General features: G+C 48.4%; 15 protein-coding genes across 15 annotated transcripts; 5 read left to right on the top strand and 10 right to left on the bottom strand.

Moving 5' to 3' along the window:
- Window positions 1–391: 391 nt before the first annotated feature.
- FSUBG_9935 (uncharacterized protein) lies at window positions 392–1,819 on the bottom strand (the record flags this gene model as incomplete). Its single annotated transcript, XM_036688500.1, has 2 exons — window positions 392–1,470; window positions 1,528–1,819. The coding sequence occupies 2 exons, from the start codon at window positions 1,817–1,819 to the stop codon at window positions 392–394; spliced, it is 1,371 nt and encodes a 456-aa protein (XP_036534596.1).
- Window positions 1,820–2,370: 551 nt separating this feature from the next.
- FSUBG_9934 (WW domain protein) lies at window positions 2,371–3,474 on the top strand (the record flags this gene model as incomplete). Its single annotated transcript, XM_036688499.1, has 2 exons — window positions 2,371–3,305; window positions 3,354–3,474. 2 exons carry the CDS (start codon window positions 2,371–2,373, stop codon window positions 3,472–3,474), a joined length of 1,056 nt encoding a protein of 351 aa, XP_036534595.1.
- Window positions 3,475–3,799: 325 nt separating this feature from the next.
- Window positions 3,800–4,654, top strand: FSUBG_9933 (Dehydrogenase reductase SDR family member on chromosome X; the record flags this gene model as incomplete). The annotated part of the gene is made up of 1 exon (XM_036688498.1): window positions 3,800–4,654. One exon carries the CDS (start codon window positions 3,800–3,802, stop codon window positions 4,652–4,654), a length of 855 nt encoding a protein of 284 aa, XP_036534594.1.
- Window positions 4,655–4,766: 112 nt separating this feature from the next.
- Window positions 4,767–5,813, bottom strand: FSUBG_9932 (ankyrin repeat-containing protein; the record flags this gene model as incomplete). Its single annotated transcript, XM_036688497.1, has 1 exon — window positions 4,767–5,813. The coding sequence occupies one exon, from the start codon at window positions 5,811–5,813 to the stop codon at window positions 4,767–4,769; it is 1,047 nt and encodes a 348-aa protein (XP_036534593.1).
- Window positions 5,814–6,243: 430 nt separating this feature from the next.
- FSUBG_9931 (uncharacterized protein) lies at window positions 6,244–6,846 on the bottom strand (the record flags this gene model as incomplete). The annotated part of the gene is made up of 1 exon (XM_036688496.1): window positions 6,244–6,846. One exon carries the CDS (start codon window positions 6,844–6,846, stop codon window positions 6,244–6,246), a length of 603 nt encoding a protein of 200 aa, XP_036534592.1.
- A 707-nt stretch (window positions 6,847–7,553) lies between these two features.
- FSUBG_9930 (aminoglycoside phosphotransferase) lies at window positions 7,554–8,642 on the top strand (the record flags this gene model as incomplete). Its single annotated transcript, XM_036688495.1, has 1 exon — window positions 7,554–8,642. One exon carries the CDS (start codon window positions 7,554–7,556, stop codon window positions 8,640–8,642), a length of 1,089 nt encoding a protein of 362 aa, XP_036534591.1.
- A 90-nt stretch (window positions 8,643–8,732) lies between these two features.
- FSUBG_9929 (arginine deiminase type-3) lies at window positions 8,733–10,645 on the bottom strand (the record flags this gene model as incomplete). The annotated part of the gene is made up of 2 exons (XM_036688493.1): window positions 8,733–10,555; window positions 10,615–10,645. 2 exons carry the CDS (start codon window positions 10,643–10,645, stop codon window positions 8,733–8,735), a joined length of 1,854 nt encoding a protein of 617 aa, XP_036534590.1.
- A 1,672-nt stretch (window positions 10,646–12,317) lies between these two features.
- On the bottom strand, window positions 12,318–14,043 carry FSUBG_9928 (quinate transport; the record flags this gene model as incomplete). Its single annotated transcript, XM_036688492.1, has 3 exons — window positions 12,318–13,326; window positions 13,374–13,899; window positions 13,953–14,043. 3 exons carry the CDS (start codon window positions 14,041–14,043, stop codon window positions 12,318–12,320), a joined length of 1,626 nt encoding a protein of 541 aa, XP_036534589.1.
- A 1,785-nt stretch (window positions 14,044–15,828) lies between these two features.
- FSUBG_9927 (monocarboxylate transporter) lies at window positions 15,829–16,696 on the top strand (the record flags this gene model as incomplete). The annotated part of the gene is made up of 2 exons (XM_036688491.1): window positions 15,829–16,363; window positions 16,464–16,696. 2 exons carry the CDS (start codon window positions 15,829–15,831, stop codon window positions 16,694–16,696), a joined length of 768 nt encoding a protein of 255 aa, XP_036534588.1.
- Window positions 16,697–17,151: 455 nt separating this feature from the next.
- FSUBG_9926 (uncharacterized protein) lies at window positions 17,152–18,287 on the top strand (the record flags this gene model as incomplete). The annotated part of the gene is made up of 2 exons (XM_036688490.1): window positions 17,152–17,576; window positions 17,633–18,287. The coding sequence occupies 2 exons, from the start codon at window positions 17,152–17,154 to the stop codon at window positions 18,285–18,287; spliced, it is 1,080 nt and encodes a 359-aa protein (XP_036534587.1).
- Window positions 18,288–18,727: 440 nt separating this feature from the next.
- FSUBG_9925 (reductase) lies at window positions 18,728–19,652 on the bottom strand (the record flags this gene model as incomplete). The annotated part of the gene is made up of 2 exons (XM_036688489.1): window positions 18,728–18,894; window positions 18,947–19,652. 2 exons carry the CDS (start codon window positions 19,650–19,652, stop codon window positions 18,728–18,730), a joined length of 873 nt encoding a protein of 290 aa, XP_036534586.1.
- A 692-nt stretch (window positions 19,653–20,344) lies between these two features.
- Window positions 20,345–21,807, bottom strand: FSUBG_9924 (transcriptional activator Mut3p; the record flags this gene model as incomplete). Its single annotated transcript, XM_036688488.1, has 3 exons — window positions 20,345–20,881; window positions 21,305–21,724; window positions 21,781–21,807. The coding sequence occupies 3 exons, from the start codon at window positions 21,805–21,807 to the stop codon at window positions 20,345–20,347; spliced, it is 984 nt and encodes a 327-aa protein (XP_036534585.1).
- A 349-nt stretch (window positions 21,808–22,156) lies between these two features.
- On the bottom strand, window positions 22,157–23,194 carry FSUBG_9923 (metallo-beta-lactamase family; the record flags this gene model as incomplete). Its single annotated transcript, XM_036688487.1, has 2 exons — window positions 22,157–22,774; window positions 22,826–23,194. The coding sequence occupies 2 exons, from the start codon at window positions 23,192–23,194 to the stop codon at window positions 22,157–22,159; spliced, it is 987 nt and encodes a 328-aa protein (XP_036534584.1).
- A 918-nt stretch (window positions 23,195–24,112) lies between these two features.
- Window positions 24,113–25,410, bottom strand: FSUBG_9922 (alcohol dehydrogenase; the record flags this gene model as incomplete). Its single annotated transcript, XM_036688486.1, has 4 exons — window positions 24,113–24,136; window positions 24,184–24,456; window positions 24,507–24,783; window positions 24,836–25,410. 4 exons carry the CDS (start codon window positions 25,408–25,410, stop codon window positions 24,113–24,115), a joined length of 1,149 nt encoding a protein of 382 aa, XP_036534583.1.
- Window positions 25,411–26,032: 622 nt separating this feature from the next.
- Window positions 26,033–27,070, bottom strand: FSUBG_9921 (hydrolase of the alpha beta superfamily; the record flags this gene model as incomplete). The annotated part of the gene is made up of 1 exon (XM_036688485.1): window positions 26,033–27,070. The coding sequence occupies one exon, from the start codon at window positions 27,068–27,070 to the stop codon at window positions 26,033–26,035; it is 1,038 nt and encodes a 345-aa protein (XP_036534582.1).
- Between the last annotated feature and the right edge of the window lie 56 nt (window positions 27,071–27,126).

Here is a 27,126-nt window from a genome sequence, read left to right as displayed (position 1 = left end):
GGGAATGTCTTGCGAGCTGGAGCGACATCATGCCGAGATCGAGACAGTACAATCAATCTGCTCATCGAGATGGCTGTTACTTCAGGTCCAGTAATCAGCAGCCTACACAGGTCAGAGGGGAGCATGTACCTTTCAGGTGGTAGTTCAGGTGTTCTGCAACACCAATGCTAAGGTACACTTATTCGTCTAGGTGGAAAGCCCATCGTGATTCATAATATTAAAGTCTGTTAGATATATGCGTATACCTGTGACTAAATCACTACAGTGACATTCTCCGCACAGATGTGGCCGTAATCACTACTAGCCTATAACTTCCAGTCATAGGCAGTCAAGAACCCTGTGTCCATAAGGATGGGGCTGCGTTAGATCTGAAGTTATGTGTATGGCTGAACTACGAGCCCCCGTCGCCCCTTCGAGCTTGTAGGAGCCAATAGTTTCGTTCTCCGGGCTCGTCGTGTATCATCTGAATCCACGGCAACTCGCCAACCATTTTTCGCACATCTCCCCAGGAGAGGTCCGGCTTGACACAATATCTCCATACTGACAATATCGAGCTCGATGTGTCGATAGTAGAGATACAGCCCATCAACATCAGCCAAATAAGCAATGGCATGTAGGGATCTTGCTCTCGTTTCATGGCAAAATAGCACTCCTCAAGCTGTGAAGCGAATATGGGTAGACGAGGCTTTTGCGCCGGACTGCGCGAGAGTGTGGATAAGAACGCAAGCATACCAAGTCGCAGAGCTTCAGACCCGCGAGGCAGCTGGCTGCTCCCAAGACCGATCAGGTGAGTTTGACTCGTGCTAACCTGAGATTGGAAGTCTGCCCAGTTGAGAAGAGGTCCAATCTTTGAAGCTTGATGCCGGTTCGCATGAGTTGATAAAGCCTGCAATGTCTGGTAGCAGCTCATCAAATTGGGGTGCACCATCAGCCAGGGCATAATTCTTGGCGGCTTCGTGACGCCAACAGGCTGTTGCGAGTATGAATAAGCAAATGGGAAGTACAATGGACGACCCGTTGCTAACGCTGTCCTAAGATCGACCTGCTGGATCTTGAACAGTAGTTTCGAGTCCATTGGCACAGGTTTCGTCTCGCGCAATTCCAGTAACCTCCTGAGCCCGACCAGGTGAGTTGTGATAGCGTTAAAATCTTGAAATGACTCGGCTGCGAAGAGTAGAATCAGAATGATGAGTATGGTGGAATAGGATTGCTGTGTTGAAGCTCTGTGAAGATTGTTGTTCAATGACGAGAGGATGGTGCAGAGTGATTGCTGCGATCGGGGTGATATCTTGGTTCCAGAGCACAAATCATCCACGGCATATGTAGCGAGGAATATCGACTCTAGCAGAATCTTATTCTCGTTCAACAATGTCAAATAGTCGTTCATTCTTTGAATAGGGTTGTCATCTGCGTTCTCGAGGTGTCTCTCAAGAGGATATGTTGCATCGAGCAAGGCATTATACTTGACGACTGAAACTCCCATTAGCACTGATGACCAAATCTCTAATGCGAATCCACAATGCATACCTAACCGCAATGCAGTAGATGGCAAGGGAGATGAGTTAAAGCTAAGCTCATGAGTTCGGAGCTGTAGCGACTTTACAAGAGGCTCGCAACTTGCTGATTGATGCGAGGACGTGGGTTCCTGTAACACCGAAGCATTATGGGATGCCTTGCGCGCCTTTCTCATCGATCGGCGCGAGCCCTGGCGTACGTTGACCCCCTTCATACACCGACTGCGGATCGAGGCTCGACTACCAGGTTCGAGTGGACGGCCATGGCCATCAACAGTAAGAAACTTGAACTCAGTGGCTGACATTGAATAATATGTTTACGGATGGTGGTCAAGTGATGATGACCGACCCGAAAAGGGGCTTCAATCTGGTCCAAATCTCGCATCTACTCAGCCTCGATGCTTCGCCATGGATGGACCCGCACCTCGACCAGACTGATGCCTGAATTAGGCTAAGCGTTAACTCGGGCCTGTTCGGATTTTGGAGGACTCCGAGTTACCGCAGATCTTATCATGAGCACTAACCGCGTTTAGACATCAATCTGGTCGTTTTGGCGAGGGCCGATCCGAAAACATAGGAGGAGTATGCGAGAGGGTTACCATCAGACAAAAAGCTAAAGGAAAAATCTAATGCCGTGAATTAGTGAATCATTTTTAAGATATGAAGACCACATCGTTATCCCAGCTTGGTTAGTTGTATGTCGATCACGACAGAGTAGTACGATAGACTGGCGCAGTTCGTGTTGGTGAATTTTTAATATAAAGGAAAGCTGTTTCTCTGGAGAGCGACATCCTTAAATTTAGTTCTTACTTTGTACTCAGCTTCTTCTCTCAAGTTAAAGTTCTGAACACTCACCATGGCTAAGAGCCTATCTCCCTTCAAAAGTGCATCCTCACAGATGCCTGCACTTACCCTATCCGTCGGCCAACTTTTCATCCAAGCCCAACTATGCAGCAAGCCACAGTTGCCCCCCAAAGATCTCGACCTCTCGGGCCAAACCGCGATCATCACCGGAGCAAATAATGGAATCGGCTTTGCATGTGCCAAGCTTCTGCTCCAGCATAACTTGAGCCATCTCATCATCGCCGTGAGGTCTGAAGATAAAGGCAATGCTGCGGCTGAGCAACTTCGTCGGACAGCATCGTCAACAAGTTCCCAAATCGATGTTTGGAGGCTCGACATGGGGGACTACAGCTCCGTTGAAGGCTTTGCAAAGCGCTGCGAGACTCTGTCTAGGATAGACCTTGTCATTCTCAACGCTGGCATGGGCGATATAACTTTCCACCTAAACAAGAATACAGGTCATGAAGAGACAATACAAGTCAACTTTCTCTCTACCATGTATCTTTCCGTTATTCTCTTGCCTATACTCAAGAGTAGGGCACCAGCTCCTAAGCCAGGCCGCCTGACTATCGTCAGTTCAGGGACAGCCATGCATTGCGAGTTGCCCGAAGCCAAGGCAGACCATATCCTATCCGCTCTTGACTCAGAAGGCAATTTCGATGGCATGGGGCATTACGGAAAGTCCAAGCTTCTCGGTCATCTCTTTATCGACAGACTATCTCAACACGTTGACCCCAGTGATGTTATCATCAACCTTATCGATCCCGGATTGACCAAGGGCACAGGCCTTATGAACAAAGGCTCTTGGCTGATGAAGATAGGTATGGCCATAGGAACAAGACTAGTGGGTCATACACAGGAACAATCTGCCTCATCCTATATTGATGCCGCGATTATCAAGGGAGAAGAATCACATGGATCATATATCATGGATTGGAAGATTTACCCGTATGTACTTCTGCAACACATTTTCCACAAGTCGCTAACAGATCCCAGATTCGGTTTCTACTACTACACTGAAGAGGGCAAGAGTGTTCAGGACAGAATCTGGAGGGAGGTGATGGATGAATTTGCCTTTGCTCATATGGAAGAGACTATACGTTCATTAAAGAAGTAAGCCATGCGTCGATGGGATGTAGACGGACACCTCCCATATTTTCGGACTCGGACTTGGGATGAGATGTGATGAAATGTGAGACTAGCATGGAAAATCTCCTTTTGCAGACGATTAGGCGACAACATAAGCACTAGTGATCAGCGCGCATGAAAGCGGCACAGAATCAACTCTTATCATTGATGACACTCTTTCAGTATAAATAATGCTCATTTGCTCGTTTAGAGCAGTTTTGACTGGTCTGTCATACCATCTACCGCTATATCTTGTTCTTCATCCCCCGCATCTTTTCTGACGCTGCGTTTCCTCTCCTCATCTCATCTTCATCATGAACAAAGTCATTTCCGGCTCTAACGCCCTGGTAGTGGGCGGCACCAGCGGCATCGGCTACGCAATCGCCAGCCGTTTGGCAACATCACCCAATTACCAGTTCTCAGCAATAACTATCGTAGGCCGCACAAAGCCTCAGGCTATGCCAGCTGAGAAAGTCTCTTTTCGCTCCGTCGACGCGACATCAATGCACGCTCTTAAGGAGTTTGCGCAAGAGTTCCGAAGTGATAGCAAGAACAGTCCTCTTGATCTTGTCGTGATGACGCAAGGAATCATGTCATTCGCTGGACGGACGGAAACACCTGAGGGGATTGACAGGAAGATGGCGTTACACTACTACGGTCGTCAGCTCCTGATCAGAGAGCTCATGCCCATTCTAAGCCAAGATGCGAAAGTTCTTCTTGTTCTGGATGGACTCAATGCTAGTCCTGAGAAGTTGAATTGGGATGATCTCGACCTCAAAGAAACCTTCAGTCTGGCTCACGCAGCAAACCACTGCATCACCATGAATGATGCAATGATACAGTATCACGCCATTGAAAACAAAGCTGCGAAACAGTTCTTCGCCCATGGTTATCCCGGAGTTGTAAACACAGCGACGCCGAAGAACTCAGCTTGGTATTTCCGAGCTGTGTCCAAGGTTGCTTCGAGATTGGTTGGTCTGCAGCCTGAGCAATGCGCTGAAAGACAACTTGATGGACTGTATAAAGCGGCGGATGAGTTACAATCGAAGGAGATTTCCTGGGCTTGTATCGATAATCATGGAAAGGTGATTGGAGGGAAGAAAGAGTGGAGTGAGGAGGAGAGAAAGAAGATTGCTGACCATACTTGGGCTCTTGTGGATCGGGCATAACCTTTTACTAAGAATAATATAGTAAGACTGTTTTGCTATTAAGAAGCTAATAATTCGATCAAAAGACCCAAACCCAGAACTGGTGAGATTTGGTTGCTCTGCTCTGTTTCTCTTACGCCGCCCCCATCTCGCGGAGTATTTTCTCAACAGCCTCGCCTTCAGAATCAACCGCATAACCCAAAGGCGTCTTGCCAGACTTTGTTTCCACATTGATATCTGCTCCCGCCTCAATCAAAAGCTTAGCCTTCGTCTCTGAATCATCTCCACTTCTGGAAGAAGGGTTCCCCGCCACAAGATGCAGAACCGTCTCTCCATCATTGTTAGCCGCGTTGACATTTCCTCCACTCTCAATCAGAATCTGCAGTGACACAGTCTCTCCCCATGCTGCAGCACAATGGAGCGCCGTTGCTCCTTCGTCGTTAGTTGCCTTAAGGTCAATCCCAGCTTTGACCAAGTCTCGCACCAGTTCAGGTGAGCTCTGCGCAGCGCGATGCAGAAGAGTATCACCGCCTTCGCCTTTGAGATGAACATTCGCTCCATGATCGATAAGAAGTTTGACACATCCTGGTCCGTCGCTCATTGCATGATGCAGCACTGGATCCCCATTGTTATTCACGGCGTTAAGATCAGCGCCGGCGGCAACAAGAGCTTCGACAATCCCGATATGCTCATGGGATGCAGCAATATGCAAAGCCGTGTTTCCATAGCAATCCTTTGCTGAGATATCCGCCCCAGCCTCTATGAGGAGCTTTGCGATTTGTGTCTCCCCGAACAATGGCACGACATGAAGAGGCGTTTCTTCATCGATGTTGCGGCTGTCAACATTTGCTCCCACCTTCAAGAGCATTTCGGTGATCCTCACATCGCCGCCTGCAGATGTGTTGTGTAACGGCGTGACACCATCATAGCTTGCTGCAGAGACGTCGGACCCAGCTTCAATGAGCATCTGCACAGCTTTCTCATCTCCAAATTGAACGGCATAATGAAGTGGTGTGAAGTCACGAGCCGTTTGCGTAGCTGATACGTCTGCACCGTTTTGCAGGAGCTCTTCTAGTCGTTGGTTGTTTTGATGAAAAGCTGCTTGGTGCAGAGTTGTGATTTCTGCGGGATCTTCGCCTGTGGCGTGGCATGGACAAGTCTGCATTGGTGTGTGAGCCATTGTGAGCGATTTTACAAAATGATGGAGAAGGAGTAACTGGCTGGGAAGAGTTCTTAGATATATGAGAAACTGTTACAAAGAACGTGAATTTTCAGCTGGAGCCATTCAGGCATCAAGTCGGTCTTTACCATTTGGAGTCGTGGACCAAGCTGAGGTTAGCTGAAACCTAGGCTCAAATTGGAAGGTATCACAAGGACTTGACGGCAAGATTCGAGGGCATGCTTTGACCAGAGCTTGATCTGCAGGGAATCGGAGTTTGACGAGTAGCTATGTGTTCCACTAAAGCCTTGGAGTATTATGGCGATAACCTCTTGAACTCCTCTTTGAGGAGCACCAAAATCACTCTAGCAGCCTCCTGGACCTCATGTCGTACTGTATTTTTTCGCCCTTTACAATCCATCAAAACCCCAGAGATACTTACTGGCATCCTTTATAGGTATCCCAAATCTTTAAACGCCCTCTGCAGAATCTCCCGAATGACATTCTGCTTCCTATTATTATACTCCATAACATCCTCCCCATTCTCAACACTCGCCTTCGCAGCCTCCCTCTTAATATTCTCATAAGCTTCCTTATCATCCTCATTCTTTCTCAACCAATCCGCAAAGATCTTATGTCTCACCACCTCAGGGCAGCCAGGACCCCAAACATGCAGATTCGTCGGCACAGGCTCATAATCGCAAAAGAAGCGATGTCCATGCCACCCGGGCTCTCGCAACAGAAAATGGAAGCCAACGTCTTCAAGAGCCTGTACGTAGGATGCTTCATCGTTGAGGTCTTTCACGGTTAGGTCAATGTCGATAACGGCTTTGGCTGGAAGGCCTGGAACGCTTGTTGAGCCGACGTGGTTGATTGAGATGGCCGTGTCGCCAAGAGCAGACTCGATACGTGCTTTTGCGCGGGTGAAGAGCTCAGGCCATGTTGGATCTGGCTCGACGATGGCGATGGGGTGTTTGTATCTGCGATATGCAATTCTTTCGATTGGAGCGCCGTCATCGTAGTCTCTCAGCAGTTCTTCAATTGTAGGCGTCATGGTGAGGTCTGGAATGGGAAAATGGCCGTAGATTCTATTGACACCTTGTTGTAACTTAGTATGTATAGAGGGGGATAATGCTTGGCATGGCACGAGGTTTATAAATGACGTTGGAGGCTCAGATTCACTGGGATTCTGCTGTTCAGGCTGCATTAGGTCGCTTGTTTGCCCCGCACCAGACTACAGGCCTTCCCCATTTGCCTAGGCTCGGTGACTCATTCACCGGCGAGTCCAGGGTTAAGTTGCTGTGGATCACTAATACGACTGGAATAAGCTATTTATACCTCGCCATGTCGAGGCCGGCCTTGACTGGATTGATCCCCTCTTGTGGGTGAAGTATACGATGTGAAATACTCTTGCACAGTGATCAAGGCTAAGAAGAGTTCATTTTTGAATCAAGGTGATCGGGAATATTGTATACTTCCTCGTCCTTACATGTAAAAAGGGTGCTGTACTTAGGAAGTGGGCTTTTGAGAATGTCGAAATATCGACATTGTTTTTCACAGTTATCGGGTGACTCCATCCCAGAAAGATCAGTAAAACCCTGCGAAATGCAATCTTGGCCAATCAACAACATGTCAGATATGCACTGCTCGCCAAGAATGTGAAAGAACTTTTGCAATGCTTATGTGTCCTAATAGATAAGCAACCCCGCTCTTCAATGCACTGTAGGCGACCCTGTTTCTGAGTTGCAAACTACAATCATTATGCCTCCAATCACAGGAAAAGTGAATGGCGTTATACGGTCGAACGAGCCGTTGCCGCTGACGTTCGATGAGCTTACGAAGTATTGGTTCACCCAGGTTCTCAACAAGCCTGTCCAAGACGTTAAGGTCATCGAGACTATCCATGGAACGGCTTCCAAAATCTTAATAAAATTAACGTTCGACAATGGTACCGATGGCAGCCCCAGCAATATTTGCGTCAAAGGCGGATTCAACTCTGACATTCGAGAGTCTTTGCCCTTCCTCTACGCCATTTACCGACGTGAAGCAGAGTTCTACTACTACCTTGCCCCAGAGCTCAAGATCCCTCTTCCACCGGTATTGTATGCTGGCACAGATACTTTGACTGGACAGGGCATCGTTGTAATGACCGATCTCAAAGCTCAGGGTTACACATTTGGTGACCCACTCGAGACATGGCCGGTTGAGAGGGCAAGAATGAGTGTCAAGCAGCTAGCTACTCTCCATACCAGCACGTGGGAGGATATAAGTGAAGCCAATCCCTCAGTGAGCGAGACTGTTTCTATCAGAGATGCAATTGTGGGTTTGTTGGCACCAGATGAATGGGATAAACGTTTTGCTCCAGATGCGCGACCTCCAGTTCCTGAGTTCATGGAGGATCGGGAGCGCATGACGCTAACATTCAAGGCTCTTTGGGAGTCAGAGTCCAAAATGAAGTGCCTCGTCCATGGTGATGCACATATTGGAAACACGTTCGTCTCCCCCACAGGAGAGCCTGGCTTCCTTGACTGGCAAGTCATTCACGCTGCATCACCCTTGCACGACGTTGCTTATTTCATCGGCGGGTCACTGTCAATTCAAGATCGCCGCGATCATGAGAAAGACCTCTTGCAGTCTTATCTCAGCGCTCTGAAGCTTGCGGACGGCCCGGAACTTGAGATGGTGGATGTTTGGGAGGAGTACCGGCGACAAACCTTTCACGGCTTTGCATGGGCCCTTGCTGGGCCACTGATGCAGAGCCGCGATATTGTTGATGCTATGGTGGAACGACACTGCGCTGCGATTGTAGATCACAAGAGCATAGAATTACTGGACTTTGGGGAGGTATAAAAGGAACTAATGATGTTGCATATGAATAAAATACTATTTACAACTGAGGCGGATTGTCAAAGGTCTGTCTGATCCTGCAACCCAACGTGATCACCACCACTTTGCAGACATGTCTCGAATGGAGTTAGTGGCGCAATGAACCCCTCCTATGAGTCTATGATGACTATCCCAGTCATCAATAAATTTGATGTTCATCTCAACCTCGGCATACTTGTCGATGATTGTCTCAGCAAAGATATCCTTCTCCCCGACAAGCGGACCCCACGGTTTAGGAGCAATGGAAGTGTTGTAACCAGTAAGGACGAGGTTGTTTATGACAGCAGGGAAGAATGCGCTGACTTTGACTTCCGAGCCAGGATCTACAAACTCCGATTTGCCGTCTTCAATGAACAAAGATGGGATGCGAATGATGTCCTCATCAGTAAGTCCAACTTCCTTCCTGAGAATCTTTATGCTGTCGTTAATTTGTCGAGCGCACATATCGTTGAGCCCCATCAGTCTCTGGTTTCCCAATAGTTGGCTTATGGTAAAGGAATGGACGGGTTGGTTACACTCGGGCATCATGCAGCCTTTGGGCCACAGAGTAGAAGATTTGTTGCGTGAGATAGCCGGGTGCGATCCATGTCCGGCCTTTTCCACCTTTTGAAGAAGTTTGATAGCTAAAAGAGGGTCACTGATGACTGCAATCCAACCTCTGGTGTTGTTGGCGGGGATGAACTGGAGGAACTCATCGACATGACCAACTGCGAGCCAGGAAGTATCGAGCCGAAGGGGGGGCGCCTGTGACTCTTGAGCTTCAAGGTAAGAGAGGATGTGATGGCTTTCGTTGCCATGCTTGCCAACGATAAGACGTCCAGCCGGCCAGGTCTTGCCTTGGAAGGTGTAAGGAGGAATGGCTTCGATGTTGCCACCAGCATCGATGTTAGATATCCACTTTCCGAGATGCTGCACTGCGCCAACTCCAGCTTTTCGGAAAAACCTAAAGATCTCTCGACCACCCTCTCTCATATCGCCGGGACAGCGTATCATGATCCGGATAGATACTGTTCCATTTGGACCAGGCATGCTTGCGTAGCCTGGCTCAACAAAGTCTTGGACCCACTGGTCAAATCTTTTTTGTTCACTGTCGACTGCGTCCAAGATGATAAGTTCTTTGTCGAGGCCGGCCGCCTTGGTAATTGAGTCTAGTTGGTAGGCGAACTTATCGAGAGAAGGGGTCGGGATTTTCTGCGCGGTGACCACTTGTTCGACCTTTTGGAGATGATGGTGTGTGAGCACGGGTGCGACACGTAACATGACCGTGTCAGATGATTCGGTACCTTCGGCTTCAATGGTAAAGCGAACAGTGACACGTCCATCCCAACACTCGGGGCTTCTGATGTCCTGACTCTCGGGACGTCTGGTATTACGAGCATCAATGCCAAGGTCAAGGCCAGCCTGCAACTCCGGTTGATAGAAGGTATGGTTGTTGTCGATGTATTCCCAATCCTTGCCCTTTTTCTGGAAGATACGTACAAACTTTCGCTGGGTCTCGTCGGGAACTGTAACAGTACCCTTTGCACTGCCGAAGAGGTCTGGATTGGGGACGGTCTTGAGGGGTGCGAGATATTGGGGAGATCTCTGGGTGTCGTCGGAAGCATCGTGACAATCGTCAAGTTTCTCATCGCTGAAATTCTTGCCGTTGAGAAACTGAATTCGGCATCGTCTACCAGTGTCGCCGATATTGGGAAGGAAAACTGCACCGTGCGTTTCATTCCATTGCGTCTTGTCAATCGTGTCCGAAAGGCCTTCGAGGTCGACTCGTCCGTCGCGGTTGGTATCAGCACGTATGTCGGCTTTAAAAAGAGGTCTTGAACCGCCCCCGCAAAACCCGCAACACCCGCAACCACTTCGAGCTAAAGCCAGTGGAATACCTGAAGAGAAGGCGGTTAGGGATTGAACTGTAAAATTGATTGCTCAGTGGGGTTCATACCACAAAGGGCTAGAAGGCGAAGAGAGCGCATTTCGACTGTGGGGGGATGCACAAGCGAGGTGGGAGCAGGAATGGGCGATGAAGTCTGTGGCGTTTGAGCGAGAGGAACGACGCATAAGATGAATATAACGAGAGGGATAGTGCAGAAGACCGATCCGTGATGATGCAGGTGCTGTGGCTGAGAGGGATGGTGCTGATGATGATCTTGAGGGGAGAAGGCTGATGCAAATGCAGATGATGAAGATGATGATGATGGTGGTGATGATCAGAGGGAAGATGATGCTGGCGATGCCAAAATGAGAGGTTTGTTGATGGTGATGATGATGATGATGTTCAGGTGAGAAAAGCAATCGAGCAGTCGCACTTGTTTTGTGTTTGTCGGAAATGCATTGCTCGTTTGGCAACAGCTCCTGCTTTGGGGACCGTCCCCGTTCCGTACACACGGGAGGAGGTGAGAGATGGCTGCTCTTGCCTCAACTCGATTGCACCACTCTGATCCATCTCTAGGTACCTAGGTAGCTTAGGGTAGTAGTATTCCAGGTACGTTGTAGCCCTTTGCCACATTGTGAGCTTATTAACGTCTCTCCAAGCAGTGGAAAGACTGTTCTGTGTGGACTTGTCATCGAGATTGTTCTTGAACAAAGCGACCATCTTACAGCTGTCTACTACAAAAGTCTCTAGACAGAAATTACTTGACTTTGCCCACTTGATAATCTTGGAATACCTGGGACGGACTGAATTAGGTGACTTTTGATACTCCGAAGAGGGTGCTTACCGCTCATTCGCGCAAACTTCAATTGGTTACCTGTAGCTTCCACACTTCGATCGATTGCCGACTATCATTGATACAGTTGAGGAGGCCTCCGCCAAAAGAGATCAATCACAGCACCCTTTCTACAAATTTGCCGCCTATACTCCTCTGGGAAAACATAGGAGAAGACCCCGTTCGGGAACTTCTCAAGCGACCTTTCGATATCCACAAGACCGGTCTTGCGGCGCTGCCTGGGGGACAGGCCGAGCTGTCGACTATGCAACAACTATCAAACGGCCCACTACAGCTTGCGGTGTTTCTACTAAGTCCCAAGTTGTGCCAGTTCCTCTGACAGTGGTGTCGATGTGAATGTGACGCGAGGTGCCTTCACTCTGCTTGCCATGACGATCGCTCTGGAAGGCGAATAATCCCTAGATGAAAAGATGAAAGGTCCTCGTGCTATGTAACAAATGACTCGCACAATCAACGTTCTCTTGGATAATGGTGCTGATACTGCATTTGTCATCGAGGGCCATAGTTACATGGCTCATGCCATTGGCTCGTTGCCGGGCCATCACCTTCTCCAATTCGTCTATCGAATGTCAGAAGATGCAGCCACAGTCTTTTAAAACTTTGAGTGCAAGGGCGAATCTGATGACATCGTGCTCGAGGCTATACTTCATCTAGCTGTTGGGGAAGAAACTTGTTCTCAGTGGAAACAACTGGCCCCCGCGGCACTGTCTTTCTCTCGTGGACGTGGCCTTACCTTGCCGCAAATGACTCTCAATCCTACCCCTTGCAGCCTGTATCAGACTTGCCAAGTTAAAACGGATATTGATAGGCAGTATAGCTTTTGCTGCAGCTATGTGAGATTAAAGACAATTGAAATCACAACTACTATCTGTTCATATTGTTTCAAGAGATTTTATTCCTATTTACTAGACAAATCTCTTCATGCTTGCTCAAGTTGGGTCACCTCCACCTCCCGCTTCATCTCAGCCTTCTCATCCCTCGCCAAGATGGCTTCATTATCAGGCGCCAGCTTATTTCCATAGCGACCAATCTTGTACCACGGCAGAGAGAACAGTTCATCGGTGCTCTCAAGCGATCGTCCCGCCATCTCAGGAACAAATGCCCAAACCCAGATGAGACCGAGGATACATACAGCAGCACAAAAGAAGAAGAATCCACTGCTTGTCATGTGAAGCAGCATGAGCGGAACAGCTTTTGTGTTGCCGTACTGGTTGGCAAAGTGAAGACACATGGTGATGGAACTACCCAGGGCACGAAGGCGAAGGGGCCAGATCTCGGCGTTGACGAGATACTGGAACGAGTTCCATCCCATGGTCCAGCCTACACCTGAGATGTATAGCATTGCAATTGCGCCAACACCAGCATGTTTCTGTGTGCTTGTCAAGGTTCCATCTTCGAGGGTCTTGGTACCAACAATGGCAAGGAAGATGGCGATGTACAAGACCGAAATGGTCTGGAGAGTAATGCCAGCATAGAGCGATCGACGTCGACCGATGAAGTCAACAAGGAAGAAGGCGCATGCATAAGCAGAGACCAACTTAACAACACCGAGAATACAAGTAGCGAAGAGCTTCTCGGACTGGCCAGACTTTCCGAGGACACCGAAGAACTCGGCGGCGTAGATGGTGATGGCACTAGCGCCAGACCATTGACCAAGGAGCTGAGCCATGAAGCCAAGCATGAAGCGGTATCGGTTGGCGGGGATTGTAAGAAGTTCTCGGATCTTGCCCCATCGGGAGACGCCGAGGATGGCCTCTTGCTCTCGCTCAAGTTGCTCACGAATACCGTACAACTCGGCTTGGACGAAGGGATGGTCTTCGGGGAGTTGGCGAAGCTTGCAGAGAGCCTTGGTGCTCTCTTCATTGCGGCCCTTCATGGTGAGCCAGCGAGGGGTTTCGGGAACGGTGAAAGACAGGAGCAGAATGAGTCTACAAAGGTTAGTCGTTGAACATTAGAGCAAGGGAAGTTTACATACCCAGCAAAGCCAAGATGGCATGTTTGAGGTGCAACCCATTGGTATCGAGATGAGTCGGGCATGTTGATGGAAGCACCCCAGTTGCTGAAGTACGCAACCATGACACCAAGGTAGACAGAACCAGCAAAGATATTGGTGAGCATACCACGCACAGCCCTCGGTGCAGTCTCAGCAAGATATGTCGGACCAACAACGACAGTCATGCCAATACCTAGGCCGGCAATGAAGCGTCCAGCCAGCACCTGTCCCACGCTTCCATGGCTGGTAACAACGATGATGAAACCAACAAGCCAAAGCACACAAAGGAATTGAAGCGACCGAACACGACCGATCTTATCGCACAGGAAGAATGCAAGGAGTGAACCAGCGATGGAACCGATTTGAACCATACTGGTAATGTTGGACTCGACTTGGGCTTGATGTTCTGCTGATCCGTGGTCGAGACCGAATTCGTCTTTGAAGCTCTTCAGCGTGACCATGCCTCCGACGAGACCTTCATCGAGACCACGGCTGGCACCTAAGACGCCTTTCGAAGAAGTTAGCGATTGACGAATAGGTGACTGGGGTTGGATGACGAACCAAAGACAAAGGTACTCCAGTATAAGCGCCAGTTCATAACCTCACTAGGCGTATCCGCCATAGCGGCTCTGTTTCCAAGCGTGAACTTCATCTTGACAGAATTTCTCAATGATATCCTACTCGACACAAAGGTACAGAACATCAAAACACTGTCAAGGAGAAATAGGCATAGTATTTATGGTTAAGAACATTGGGGATGGTCTCTTCAACCAGCGGGGAAATACGGAGGCTTCTCCACGGTCTAGTGACTCTAGTCGCACTCTCCGCACCCTCCAGACGGATATTTCGTGCCGATTGCGGGGAATTCGCCACTTTATTTCTCCTCATTCCAACGGCGGCATCACCGCGGAGATACCTATTTTAGTTGCCCGATGAACTTGTCTGTCCAAATGGAGTCAGATGGTGACTGCTAGTGCTTCCCCGCATCTCACAGTGAGACGCAGAAATTGCCATGATGGCTTCGAGAAGCAGCGGGACTTGCCTCTGCATCTTTTTATAGAGAAGAGGCTGTGAATGATGACAATATATTTAGAATATCACACACCTCGTATTAGGCGTTTGAACTATGCAAGCTATTACAGTAAATGTCTCTACCCCAAATCATCGTGACTTTTCGCGTTTCTTTCGCGAGGTCAGCAAAAGATCAACACGGATATCCGGCACATGGAAAGTGGATAGTGGAGTACAAACCGCCCGCAAACTCAAAGGTTCCCTGCTGGGAGAGCGAGATTGAAGGGATAGACCGATAATTCTAACCAATGGATAGTGATTAATTACTGACTGCTTCTCAACGTTACATCTACTCGTGCGAGGAGACTCCGACTTCACCCTGGAGATGCCGTGATGTGGGAAAGCATTCTCCCGATGGGTGTAAGCAAGGTTTGGAGATGAGAAAAGGTCAAGCTATGCTTCTATTTAAGCTTCCCCAGAGACGAATATTTGTCTCGCCGTTGTGACGGTCAAAGTTGACGTGTATTGTGAATGGCGTCCTCTATCCATTTGAAGTTCTGTCCGAGCGGCGTGTATGAGCTTGCGGTTTGTAGCTGCAGCAAACAAGGGCAATGAGCTAAGAATGACAAAAGTTCGGTTTTCGTCGTCGCGAATTATGGAGGCAACTCAGGCGGTTTTGTTAAGTGTAGGGTAAGAAAGAAACATTATCTGCAGTACCCTCTCATGCCATCATGATCAGGGTCTTCGGTCTGGTGAAAGGATATCGGGGTATTATACTCTCAGTTATATAAGAGCTGTTTCACGATTTATAATTTATGTTACCTCAAGACAAGATTGACGTGGTTCCGCTGAGCTCTGTTAAGTCACAATGCATGCGCCTACTGACGTTAATGGTCACCCTAACAACTTGACGCTCATGTCATTCGCATTCTTACCACAAAGTCCCCTGTCACATCGTGTCCAACGAATATCAGACTGATAGCATGCATTACTTCTTCTTATCCTAACCCAGTTCTTTGAACATAAGAAAATGCTATATTTCTATATTGTCTCAATGATTGAAGGGATGACAAAGACAACTGAGACCTCATGCTGCCCCACACAAAAATGATGTCAATGCCCTGAAAATGGATACCAGCCAATCATTGACCTGAACATGTCAAGCTTTCTCGATTAGGCAATTCAAAAGATCAAGGCATGACGATGATCGACAGTGTCTCATAAGGCAGAGCCTAAAACAGCAAACCGTGTTGTCTGCCGCTGTCACTTATCTCAAAATGGACTATCAAGACCTCACCCTGGTTTGATCTGCGGCAAGGCAGCGTCAGACGCGGTCTTTGACCTCGAGAGAGACGCAGTATAAAGGTTGGCTCGTAAACCTTAGAAGCTTAAGAAATTGGAGAGATTCTTGGTATCCTTGGTAAACATGTCTTCTGACAACTCAACTTCGGCAAAAGAAAAAGAGCCCGAAAAGGGGCTCTTCCGATACTGGAAGCCATCTACAACAAGCCAACCTCCTCCCGATGGCGGGCTAACAGCATGGCTTCAAGTCCTTGGTTCTTTTCTTATCAACCTCAACAACTTCGGCTTAGCCAACAGCTTCGGCGTGTTCCAAACGTACTACGAAACGACACTTCTTCGAACACACTCCTCATCTGCGATATCATGGATCGGTACCCTCCAAGTCTCCCTGATCCTCATCATCAGTGTCATCTCCGGTCCGCTCTTTGACCAAGGATACTTCTATCCCATCCTCGTCACCTCGAGTCTCATGCTCACCTTTGCACTTATGATGCTGAGCTTATCGACACAATATTATCAAGTCATGCTGACGTGGGGTGTTCTTGGAGGCATATGTACTGGGCTGTTGTACATCCCGAGCGTTGCTATGATTCCCCTCTACTTCACGACGCGCCGCGGTCTGGCACTTGGATGTGCGACGGCGGGAGGCTCTTTTGGTGGTATCATTTACCCCATTGTAGTCCGTCGTTTACTGGATTCTGGTGGCTTTGGCTGGGCTATGTCCTTCACTAAATGTCCTTGGTACTCGAATGGGCATAGTCTATGGCGCGGCAGGGTTTGGAGCATTGATCGGGCCTCCCATTGCGCTGGCAGCTGACGAAGCCCACGGTGGTCGACAAAACCGTGCATTTCTGGGTGCGCAGATTTGGAATGGCGTGACCATTCTGTTTGCGTCGGGTCTTTGCGTGTATCCTCTTTGGGAGGCTAGGAAAAGACGACATATGAAGGAGATGGCGGATGCTAAGGCAAACCAGGGTAGTAACAGTGCTTAGTGGCTCAAGTAAAGGAAGGGGAAGGGAGGGCTAGAAGGCAACAGCCATGAGGTTGATGAATAATAGCGCTTGGGTAACGGTATGGGGACTGTATTGTAGCCAGCAATTCTTGATTGGATTGAGGATGTGATGACCACGAATATTTGACTCGTGCCTCTATGACATATCTGGTCTAAATAGCCATGTTGCCTTGATCAAAGTATCCTTTTACAGCGACCTGTGCAGATAGATTGCGTCATATGGCATAAGATCAAGTCAGCAGTCTCACTGATATTTTGTAAGGCATATCGAAAATCAGGCTGTGCAGTTCAACGACGTGTTTGGTTATGGAGGTGCCAAGGCACACAACAGGGCAGCTTAGCCCCTCATCTCTTTTCAACTGTTTGCCATAAACAGCTTCGACATTTCATTCCTAACCTTATGTGATACCAAGTTTGTTGACACGCTTGGTCGCAATGGATCCTCTGTCTATCATTGCCAGTATTGCAGGTATTGCAACAGCAGGCACATCGCTCTCCAAAGCGATATACCATTTTATATCCTCCACGCGCGGTGCCTCGCGTGAGATGGCAGACATAGCGCGCAATATCTCGGATCTATCTTGTATTCTTTCAGAACTTCGTCGGGTACTGCAGGAGAGCGCCGATATATGTACTCGCAAACCTCTCCGCCAAATAAAGTCCGCAACTCGCCGTATATCCACGATACATGATGATATATATGCGCTTATGGACAGCATTAGGGGCTTTCAAACTTTTAGATGGAGCCTGAAGCGGTCAGAAGTGCAGTATAAACTTACGTTGATCGAGAGCCATAAGACTGCTATTCAGTTGATGCTCAACATTCTGATTCTTGCAGCGACAACAAGAAAGGAAGCACAGTTAGTAGCTTCTAAGTTTCTGTTCCCGTACCTTGATAACCAATATTCTTGCGCAGATACCAAGTCATTCAGCCAACTTCCGCCAGTGAAGGCAAGCAGAAAGAACCAAATTCAGAAATCTCTCTCCTTCGCCAGCAGTCAGAGAACCTCGCCTACGCAGCTTCCCATTGTCTGGTAGATCTCTCGGAAAACCAGGAATTTGAGGCTAGCCGATCATCAAGCCAACCAAAGACCGACTCTGATAGTGATAATGACGATGTCGCGGGGCAGGTGCAGATCCGTGGCCATGGGCCATCTGACGGGACAGGCCGATGGCTTTTTGAACTTTTGTTCGAAAATTACCCTAGGAGTGCACATGATTCAGAGACTCTTGAGCAGGGTAGTGGAGAAGGACATCAAGGTCCAGCTTCTGACAAGACGGTCCTCGTAGTCCGAACGCCAACAGAATTGCAAATGGCCATTTATGAACCCGGAGCAGGTCAACTTCTTGTTGACACACTTCTAGCGGACTGGACGTGTCTTTCTCACGACGAGGCTACTGGGACCTTCGTGTGTAAGCCTGAGATAGACAAGGTGAGACCTAGTAGTCTTGCTCCCAAACAAAGCGACGCCAGAGTCGTCCGTTTCAAAGATGCTGTTGGTCGAAAATTCACGTTCCCATACCCTCTTGTTCAGAAGTGGGAGGCAAGTTGTATCGCTTTATCACGATGAAATATTGGTACTAACCCATGGTAGGACATTGAATGCATGATCGGACAAGCGTTCATGTATATCGAAGTGCTTTATCCACTAGTCCTTGCACGCCATTATGATCTCATGGATTCTGACGGCAACATGATAGATCCGGCAATGTGGGAAAGGAAAAGAAGAAGGCCAAGGTTCCTGTGAAAAGACGGGAGAAACTTGATTCAAAGAATAAAGTACCCTCATCTTCTTTATTGTCTTTTCTGGCAGGTCACGGGGAGTACAAATCTCATTATTGATAGCCGATGTTCATGATACGCCTGATGTCTTGGAAATGCATATGAGATCAGCGGATTGGGAGCTTGATGGAGATTTCTTGTAAATACCAGAAATATTCTAGCACCACTTAACTGGCTATACCTTTCAGTACGTGATGCTCATGTGAGATGAGTTAAACTAGTATAATCCTACATATCAACTCCATTCAAAATGATTCTCAGGACCATAGTCGATTCGATCTCTTTTGCTCGCGCTAGAAGCTCTTGGGCGTCCCAGTTTGCCCAGACAAACTTGCCCTTCAAGAACCCAGCTTCCTCTGATGTAAGCCATACCATAAAATGAGCTGGCAACTCCACTGATCTTGTTAGTTTCGGAAGTAATAATGCGAACAGAATCTGTAACCAAACCTGTATCGAATCCAACACTAAGGTCGGGATTGATTCCTGTCGCAATGATACCAGGTTGAATACTGACGACATGGATGTGCGGGTTCTCGAACGCGAAGTAGTCAATCATCTTCAAAGCGGCTGCTTTGGCTGCAGCGTAACTGAAAACACCCGGGACTTCAGCCATTGGGGCCCAGTGACCTATGCCAGAGCCGACGTAGATGACCTTAGCACCTAGGGCTGCGAGGGGAAGAAATGCCTGAAGAGAGTTGAAGAGGCCAATGACATTGATCTCAAGACCTTGACGGAGCTGAGCTTCATCATAGCCGTAGACTGGGCCAGCCTTTGGTAACATGCCAGCATTGGCGATGAAAATGTCAATTTTGCCAAGTCTATCAACGATCTTCTTCAATGCGGTGCTTATGGATTCAAACTTGGTGACATCTCCAGTTTCGAATAGGACCTGGGCCGAGGGGTTAGTAGCTTGGATAGCCTTCACTGAAGTTTCAAGACATTCAGGCCTTCGACCGATGATGGCGATGGATTTGGCACCAGCTTGGGCAAAGGCGATGTCAGTAGCTTGACCAATCCCGGTACCTCCGCCGGTGATGACTACGTTCTTACCAGCAGCGGAGAGCTCTGGTCTTGTAGGTGAGATGAACGGATTAGGCTCAGAGTGCCATGACTTGGTAAATGATGAGAATCCTGGCAGCGGGAGAGGCGCCATTTTGAATGGGTAAATTGGTACAAGATGGAGGATGTTGACTAGGATGGTGTTGGGAAATATTCGTTCCTGTGTGCGACAATTATATAGGCACCCTAGCCACGTACTGGGCGGGTAATGATAAAGCAGAACCTTCTATTTCCATTTCATTCATAAGCATGATGTTTGTTATTTTTCCGCGGAACGCCCTTAACGTTATGTCCATAATGTGATTCAGCTGGCTGTTCCGCGGAGGATGGGGCACGACATCATGGCAGCATGTCCTTGAAAGACATCACATTTTGTTGCACAGATGAGACACAAACCAGGACCAAACGCCACACCCTTTATAATGCTCTGCCAAGAAGGATTCTCTCTACCGTCTATCCGATATTCATTTAGATCCTCAGCTACATGTGGCTTCGAGCCAATCCAGATTCTGTACAGCATTCCGAAATGACATTTCGCGGGAATTCTTTAGGAGCCCATCCCACGAACGACGTAGACTCTTCAATTGTGGAAGCGGTGCTTGTAGTATTATTTCATCTAGAAAGCTGAACGCGGGGTTGATCAACTGATCATCTGTCTCAACCTTTGTATGCCAAGGGTTGAACAGGATGTTGGCCGTCAGGCAGACTGCCGCAGAGATGTATGTGCAAGCTGTCATCCTGAAGCCTCAAAGTTAGCAAGAGGAAGATGAATCTGAAATGATAAGCTTACCAAATAAATGCAGGATCTTTATGATCAATGGCTATGAACAGTTCGATGTACTCGCGAGATTCATGGACAAGTTTGTGCCAACCAACTGGCAACCGTGGAGTTGCGACTATCCCTTGCTCTACAGCCTTTCTTCCAAAGTCTCGAAGACTTGGTATCCATTGTGCTTCCATGGCATGAGCCTTGCAGACGACACTTCGACAGGTGAGGTGGCTTGAGTACAAAACACCAAAAGCCCTCTGTAGGTTTGTGTTCCCGCTTTCGGTAATGGCACTAGCAGAAAACTCTGAAGGTATACGGGCAAGCCAATCATCTAGCATTTGGTGTATACGAGCCACGTTATCTAGACGGACGTAGACATCTGATGCGGTGGGGGACTTGGATAGCATTGCTTCGTAGACTTGGCCTTGGATATGCGCAAGCTGCACACGTGACAGAAAGAAGTTGAAGTTAGACGAATCATCAGCTGTGTAGAGCATACCAGCTCCGTCAGCAGGTGTAGCTGATGGCCAGTCAATACTGATATCTTTTTGGCTCTGAACAGGAGGTAGCTTTGTCCGCATCGATATGTCTCGATCGAGGATGTAAGCAATCCAGAAAACTCAATCTCGCTCCAAGGTTTCGGAAGCACTTAGATGATCATAATTTGCCCTCGAGTGTAATCTCAGTCCATGGGCAAGACGCAGAGCAATGGGGATCAGAGCCGAAGCTGGTTTCAACTCTGATGTTGCCTGCAACAACACAATCATTCCGACAATTGTTTGTACGTCTAGGAGACTTGAATCGCCCAACATGATATCATTCAGAACTGATTGAGCCTTGTTCATGAAGTGTAGGGTACTGTAAATAGGTGGCTTCTCCTCATCCGGAATATGGCGATAGGCTAGGGAGAGAACGACATTGATGGCCGCCCAAGTCGAGGTATCTCGCTGATGGGGTCGTTCATACCATGTACTTACCCGAGATAGGAGTCTCTGTGGATCAAAGAGGGGTAGGATAGTGTTGAAGGTTGCAAGGAACTTGTTGACTCCTGATAAGACCTCGTGTTGAGGAGGTAACTCGAGACCTAAATCGAGAGAAGCTCTTGCAGAGTAGCTGACGTCATGTTCACCAAGCTGGGGCTGATCACTTCGACTGCTGCTTTTCTGTGTCAATCGTGCTTCAAGCTCCTTTATTCTTTGCTGTGCTTCGTCAACACTCGTCTCAAGCGATTGCACCTGAGACTGCAAAGCCGCCGTAGGACCACTGGCTTTTTTCCTGATGGCAGCTTTACGGCTCGTAGCTTGAAACGTGCAGTCGGATTTGTACAGAACGCAGTGAGAACACCGGGGCTTTTGACCGTCGCACCGAATCCGCTTGCGGTAGCAGACGTCGCAGGCCTGTCAGATGCTGTCAGCATTCATCCTGTCTCGGCCAAGAAGACATGGCGGCAAACCTTTCTGGTCATCTGTGCTGGCGGCATATTAACGTTACGGCTGAGGATGACGGATGGAAAGATGAGTGATCGAGAGAGGTGATGCTGACATTGGCTTATATTGTCTTCCGCGGAAGCAGTGCTGACAAATTGATCTATTTTCTGATTGGATGCGCCCAGACGCTAGCTTGCAACCGCTGACGAATGATAATCTCTATTTCTGTTAAATCTATTACAACTCCTTACCTCAATACAACTCCGCCTAACAGCAACTTTATCCTAATCACCAATCACTCTACAATAAATACACCGTCTCCCCAATAATTATACATGAAGTTTTGAATCACCAACTCCCTCAAAGTAGCCCATCCCCTTGTCTTAGACAACAGCCCCCCCTTTAAATCGTCCACCCATCAAGAGCCCCAACATCGGTATAAGCAGCGAGGTTGATGTAGTGAACTTGGCGTGTTCCACCACGACCAAACTGCTCAGCCGTGCTGTTCAGGAGGAAAACTGAGGTAGAAGAGTTCAAATTAAGCAGTCCGGGAAACTGCTTGTTGAACTTGTCAAAGATAGCCTGAGGAGTAAAGTGATCAAGACCCTTGGCCTCAATTTCCTTCTGCCAATACTTCAGATAGGTGCGTGAATGATCAACGTCAATTGAGCAGCCAAACTTCTTGTTCGAAAGACTATGGCCGGGAATGACAACATTTGGCTTGAGGTAGTCGATCAAATCGAGGGTCGACAGCCAGGATTCGGTCAGGGCCTTGGTTAAAGAGTCGGCGAGCCAGAGATGCATGTCATGCCCGTACACGGAGTCGCCAGCAATCAAGGTCTTGATAGAGGGAATCCAGAAGAGTGTTTCGTCGACGGTGTCGCCTGTGAGAGGGTTCAAGAAGTGAATCGGGGTAGCTTCATCGCCTGGCAAGGTGAAGAATGAGAAGTCGTAAGCCGTAGGAAGGTGAGCCTTGTTGACGATGGACTGATCGCCCAGAACACCCTTCATCAGCTTGACCTAGGTACTCAATGTTAGGAATCTCCACTATCATGGTATTGTCTTACATACCTTGTGAGCTGCCTCCTTCTTGATCTCAGCCGCGGCCTTGGAATTGGCGTAGTACTTGGCCTCGGGAAATCGTGACAACAGTGCACCGCCACTGAGGTAGTGATCGGGATGGAAATGGGTGGTGAATGCAGCGATAAGTGGCTTGTCGGTTATATTACGGACCCAATCGGCCAGGGCTTCTGCTCCTTCGATTGCCATGGGCAGGTCGATCAGAACAGCGGCTTGAGAGCCAATGATCAATGAGGAGACCATGTCGAAGGAAGAGCCATGGTTGATGAAGGTTTCAACGCGGAGGTTGGGATGAGTGATTGCTCGTGCACTGATGAGTCCGATGGACTGAAGGGCGAGAGAAATGGTTGTAAGACGCATGATTGGGAAAGATGTTGAGAATGTTTGTAAGTTGAGTTGTAAACCTGTGCTGTGATTGCTTGATTGCTGGGTGAAGTTGTTTTCTACCGCGACATGCCAGTTCTATATATAATCATTCACTATACATTTTAATTGCCTGGTGACTCTTGAGCTTGGACATCTTGTCAGTGCCTTAGAAGCAAAGTGGGAGAGCATCGTGAGGTAGTGGGTCCATTTCTAATCCCCAACTCCACTCTCTCCACTGCGGCATTCGACTGGAACACCGAGATCAATCTACCGACTCATGGCGCAGCAAGTGCCGGGTTTTCCATTCGCACGAACTGTTATACTAAGCAAAATGCGATTGCGGACTGAACTGTGGTGTCAATACGCAGTGTATCAACCCAACTAGTGTTTCTACAGCTGACATACAATGGTACGCTGGAGGTATCAAAGCATACTTGAGGACAGCACAGAGTAACAACCGCCGTAGCCTATTCTCTCGCCATAGATTCGTCATATTGCTTTTCCCAACCAATTTGCTTCAGTGAGCAGTAGGGTCAAATAGATGGGTATGAATCGCCGGACTGAGAAAAGTCGGAAATACAGAACCCAAAGAGTCTAGGCCAGGATTGTAAGCTCCAATGACGGGCGACGGCAATCGTTGCCGAAAATATCCTTTTCGAGACCGTTGAAGGCCATAAATTAAGCTTTCCTGGTCTGGCCATGGCGTCTGTCAGGGCGGCCGCCAGCACACAGGACCCTGCACACAGTAGAAGAAATAGTTGACTGGTTTGTCACTGCCGAGCGGGATAGCTTCATCGGCGGATGTCTGACATTTTTTGAATAAGTTTAGTAACCTGATGACTGGACTTTCTTCATGCACCCTTTCCTATATTTACATGACAATGTCTGTTTTTGCCCAAGCCCTTACGACATCTACCAATTTTTGGGCTGGTACGGCTAAATGGAGTTAGCTTACCAACAATTAAAAGGTTTGGAAGGCTTACCAGGCGCTTGGGAGGAGCATCTATCCAAGCGGCCATTTGGTACTGCTGGTGATCTGCAGGTGTCCAGGAAAGATCATATTTGACTGGCTGCATATACTGCGTGAAGTTCAAGGGGTACCCTGGATTATAAGGAGATGCTTCGTGGATTTCGTTAATCTCTTCTTTCGATAGCTTGATCTTTAGGGCATCGGGCATAGCTTTGATGTGTTCGACCGTATTGACTCCCACGATAGGGAACACGTATGTGGACTGGTGGAAGAGATATGCCAGAGCCTGGCTATATTAGCTCCGATGTTAATAAACAAAACGGGAAAGAAACTCACAATCGCTTGGAGTGTAGTGTCCTTTCGGTCAGCAATTCTTCCCAAGGCTTCACTCGTCTTTATCGTGACCTCTGAGAGTTGCGGTTTCGGTGCATCTGGATCAGCTTCCCTTTCTTTTCTTTGCTGGGCCGTCAGTAGCGATCCAGTGCCCAATGATCCCCAAGATACAATCGCCATATCCTGGTCCTCGCACATTGGGATCACATCACCCTCCATGTCGCGAAGGGCGGCGTTCCAGTTGCCTTGGTAAACACAGAAAGGAGTGAGACCGTGTTGTCTTGCATCTAGTGGAAGTCAGCAACACATTCAATTCGACAGTTGGACGGTACTTGCAAGCGTTGGCCTTGACCACAATCCAGGCGGGAGTGTTGCTGATTCCAAGATACAGAACCTTGCCTTGCATAACAAGAACATGGAGGCCTCTCATAACCTCCTCAACGGGCGTCGCATAATCCCACCAGTGGACATACAAAATGTCGATATAGTCTGTCCTCAACTTCTTCAAACTATCACGCACAGATATATGCATGCTCTTGGCAGAGTTTCCCGTAAAGTTAGACTGTAACGGCTCCGGGTTGTTGCCGGATGCACGATAACCCGCAGAGTACTTTGTCGCGATGACTATCTGATCTCTGACATCTCGCTCTTCCATCCACTGTCCGATAAGCCTTTCTGACATCTGGTTGTTGTAGGTGTTGGCAGTATCGATAAAGTTGCCGCCTATCTCGTAGAACGCGTCGAGAAGTTTAAATGGCTCCTCATTTTTGCCGGTGTAAAACTTCCATTCGTGGCCGATGCTTATGCCGCCGAGGCATATTGGTGATACCTTGACTCCAGCGGTGGGGGAGAGGATGCGATGGAGGCCAAGAGGAGTCCTGGGCTTCGGTGCTGTCTGGAATACCATGGTGATATGGTCTGAAACAAAGAATTCTATGATATTGGATATCATGAGATTTGAATGGCAAGGGAAAAGAAATGCTTGGAAAGTCGTGTCCAGATGAAGCTTGTATATAAAGTTGTTGCGTTTAACAAGTTCACGCTCTCACGTCATTGATGGCATGTGGTTTGCGCTAATGCGCCTGGCTGAGGTGCTATAACCACTGTAGCATTCAGCGCTAATGCAACCTGCTGACGGAAAACTGGGCCTTTGGTGCACATGTTTACAGTGCTGACAGAATTGCCGACTGCTAAAAGTTTTAAATCCGACGTACGATGGTAATTTGTGAAGGGTGGTAACCCTAGATAACTGCAGGCAGTAATAAGACTCCATTCACTCTCGTAACCTGGAAATGCCTTTTAGTGTGCGCGCATCCAATCTGAAATACGTTTTCCGGTAGAGAATTGACAGCTTGAATGGTTATTCTATTTGGCTTAACTTATTGCTATTTCTATATAGATAGAGAACAAGAAAAGGTTCGAAAATGCGAAACATCAAGGTTATTTTGCAAAGAATATTGGTTCAACATGCAGAAGATTACCTTGACTTGAGAAATAAAAGTTAGATCTTTTAAAGGCTACAAGACGTGTTAAACGAGGTTTTCTTGGAAGAACTCGCTCAGCTTAGAGAAAGGAATAAGCTCAGTACGATCATAAAGATCAACATGGCCAGCCCCGCGCACCCAATGAAGCTCCTTGGGTTCACCAGCCGCACGATAAGCATTCTCGCTAAACTCCCTAGAGTGCGACTGGTCGCCAGAAATGATCAGAAGAGGGCGAGGAGAGATGGTCTCGATGTCGTCGAAAGGGTAAAAGTTGAGGAAATTGACATTGGAGACGAGCGTAGGGCGAGTAGTCTGATTGCGCTGCCAGCCTTCGGGCGTAAACTCGCCACGGACGGTGCGGTAGAAGTCGAAGAACTCGCGAGAGACAGCATCAGTCTGGCTTGTGAGTTCGCTCGGAGTCCCGCCGGTGTATGCAGTTGGAGCTCCGTCGGCTTCAGCCCATCGCCGCTGTGACGCATTGGCGATGATTGCTCTACGCTGCTCTACCGACAGAGCTCCTCTCAGGCCCTGGCGATTCACGGTGCCCATGTCATACATGGAAACTGTAGCGACAGCCTGAATGCGAGCGTCAATCTTGGCCGCGTTGATAATAAAACTCCCGCTGCCACAAATTCCAAGGGCGCCGATACGATCGCGATCAACAAAGTTGTAAGTACCCAGATGATCGACCGCAGCACTGTAGGCCTCGGTGTAAAAGTCGGGCGACACGAGATTCTGAGGGCCGTCGCTTCTGCCCCAGAAGGGAAGATCGAGGGTAAGGGTGATGAAGCCCTGCTCTGCTAGCTTGGTGGCATAAAGGTTGGCGGATTGTTCTTTGACTGCGCCCATGGGATGGCCGACTACAATGGCGGGGGAGTTTGTGCTGCGGCTTGTGTTCCTGGCGGTGAAAAGATTACCGACGATGGTAGTGTTGTAAACAGTGTTGAAGTGGATGGGCTGGATCGCGACGGATTCGCTCCGGTAGAAGTTGTCGGCGCCATAGGAAAGGTTCTGTGCAGAAGCTGGCATTGCAACTGCGAAGGCCATGATGCCTTGGGCAGCGTAGTTGAGGATGGACTTCATGGTGGATTGTTGCAGTGTGGCCACTGGATGAGAGGTATGATAATGAATGTCTTCTC

The sequence above is a fragment of the Fusarium subglutinans genome (genome assembly GCF_013396075.1).
Source record: "Fusarium subglutinans strain NRRL 66333 chromosome Unknown NRRL66333_c0000163, whole genome shotgun sequence".
In the NCBI taxonomy this organism is placed as follows: domain Eukaryota; kingdom Fungi; phylum Ascomycota; class Sordariomycetes; order Hypocreales; family Nectriaceae; genus Fusarium; species Fusarium subglutinans.
Note: the sequence above shows the minus strand (reverse complement) of the source record. Positions and strands in the feature narration are given on the sequence as shown.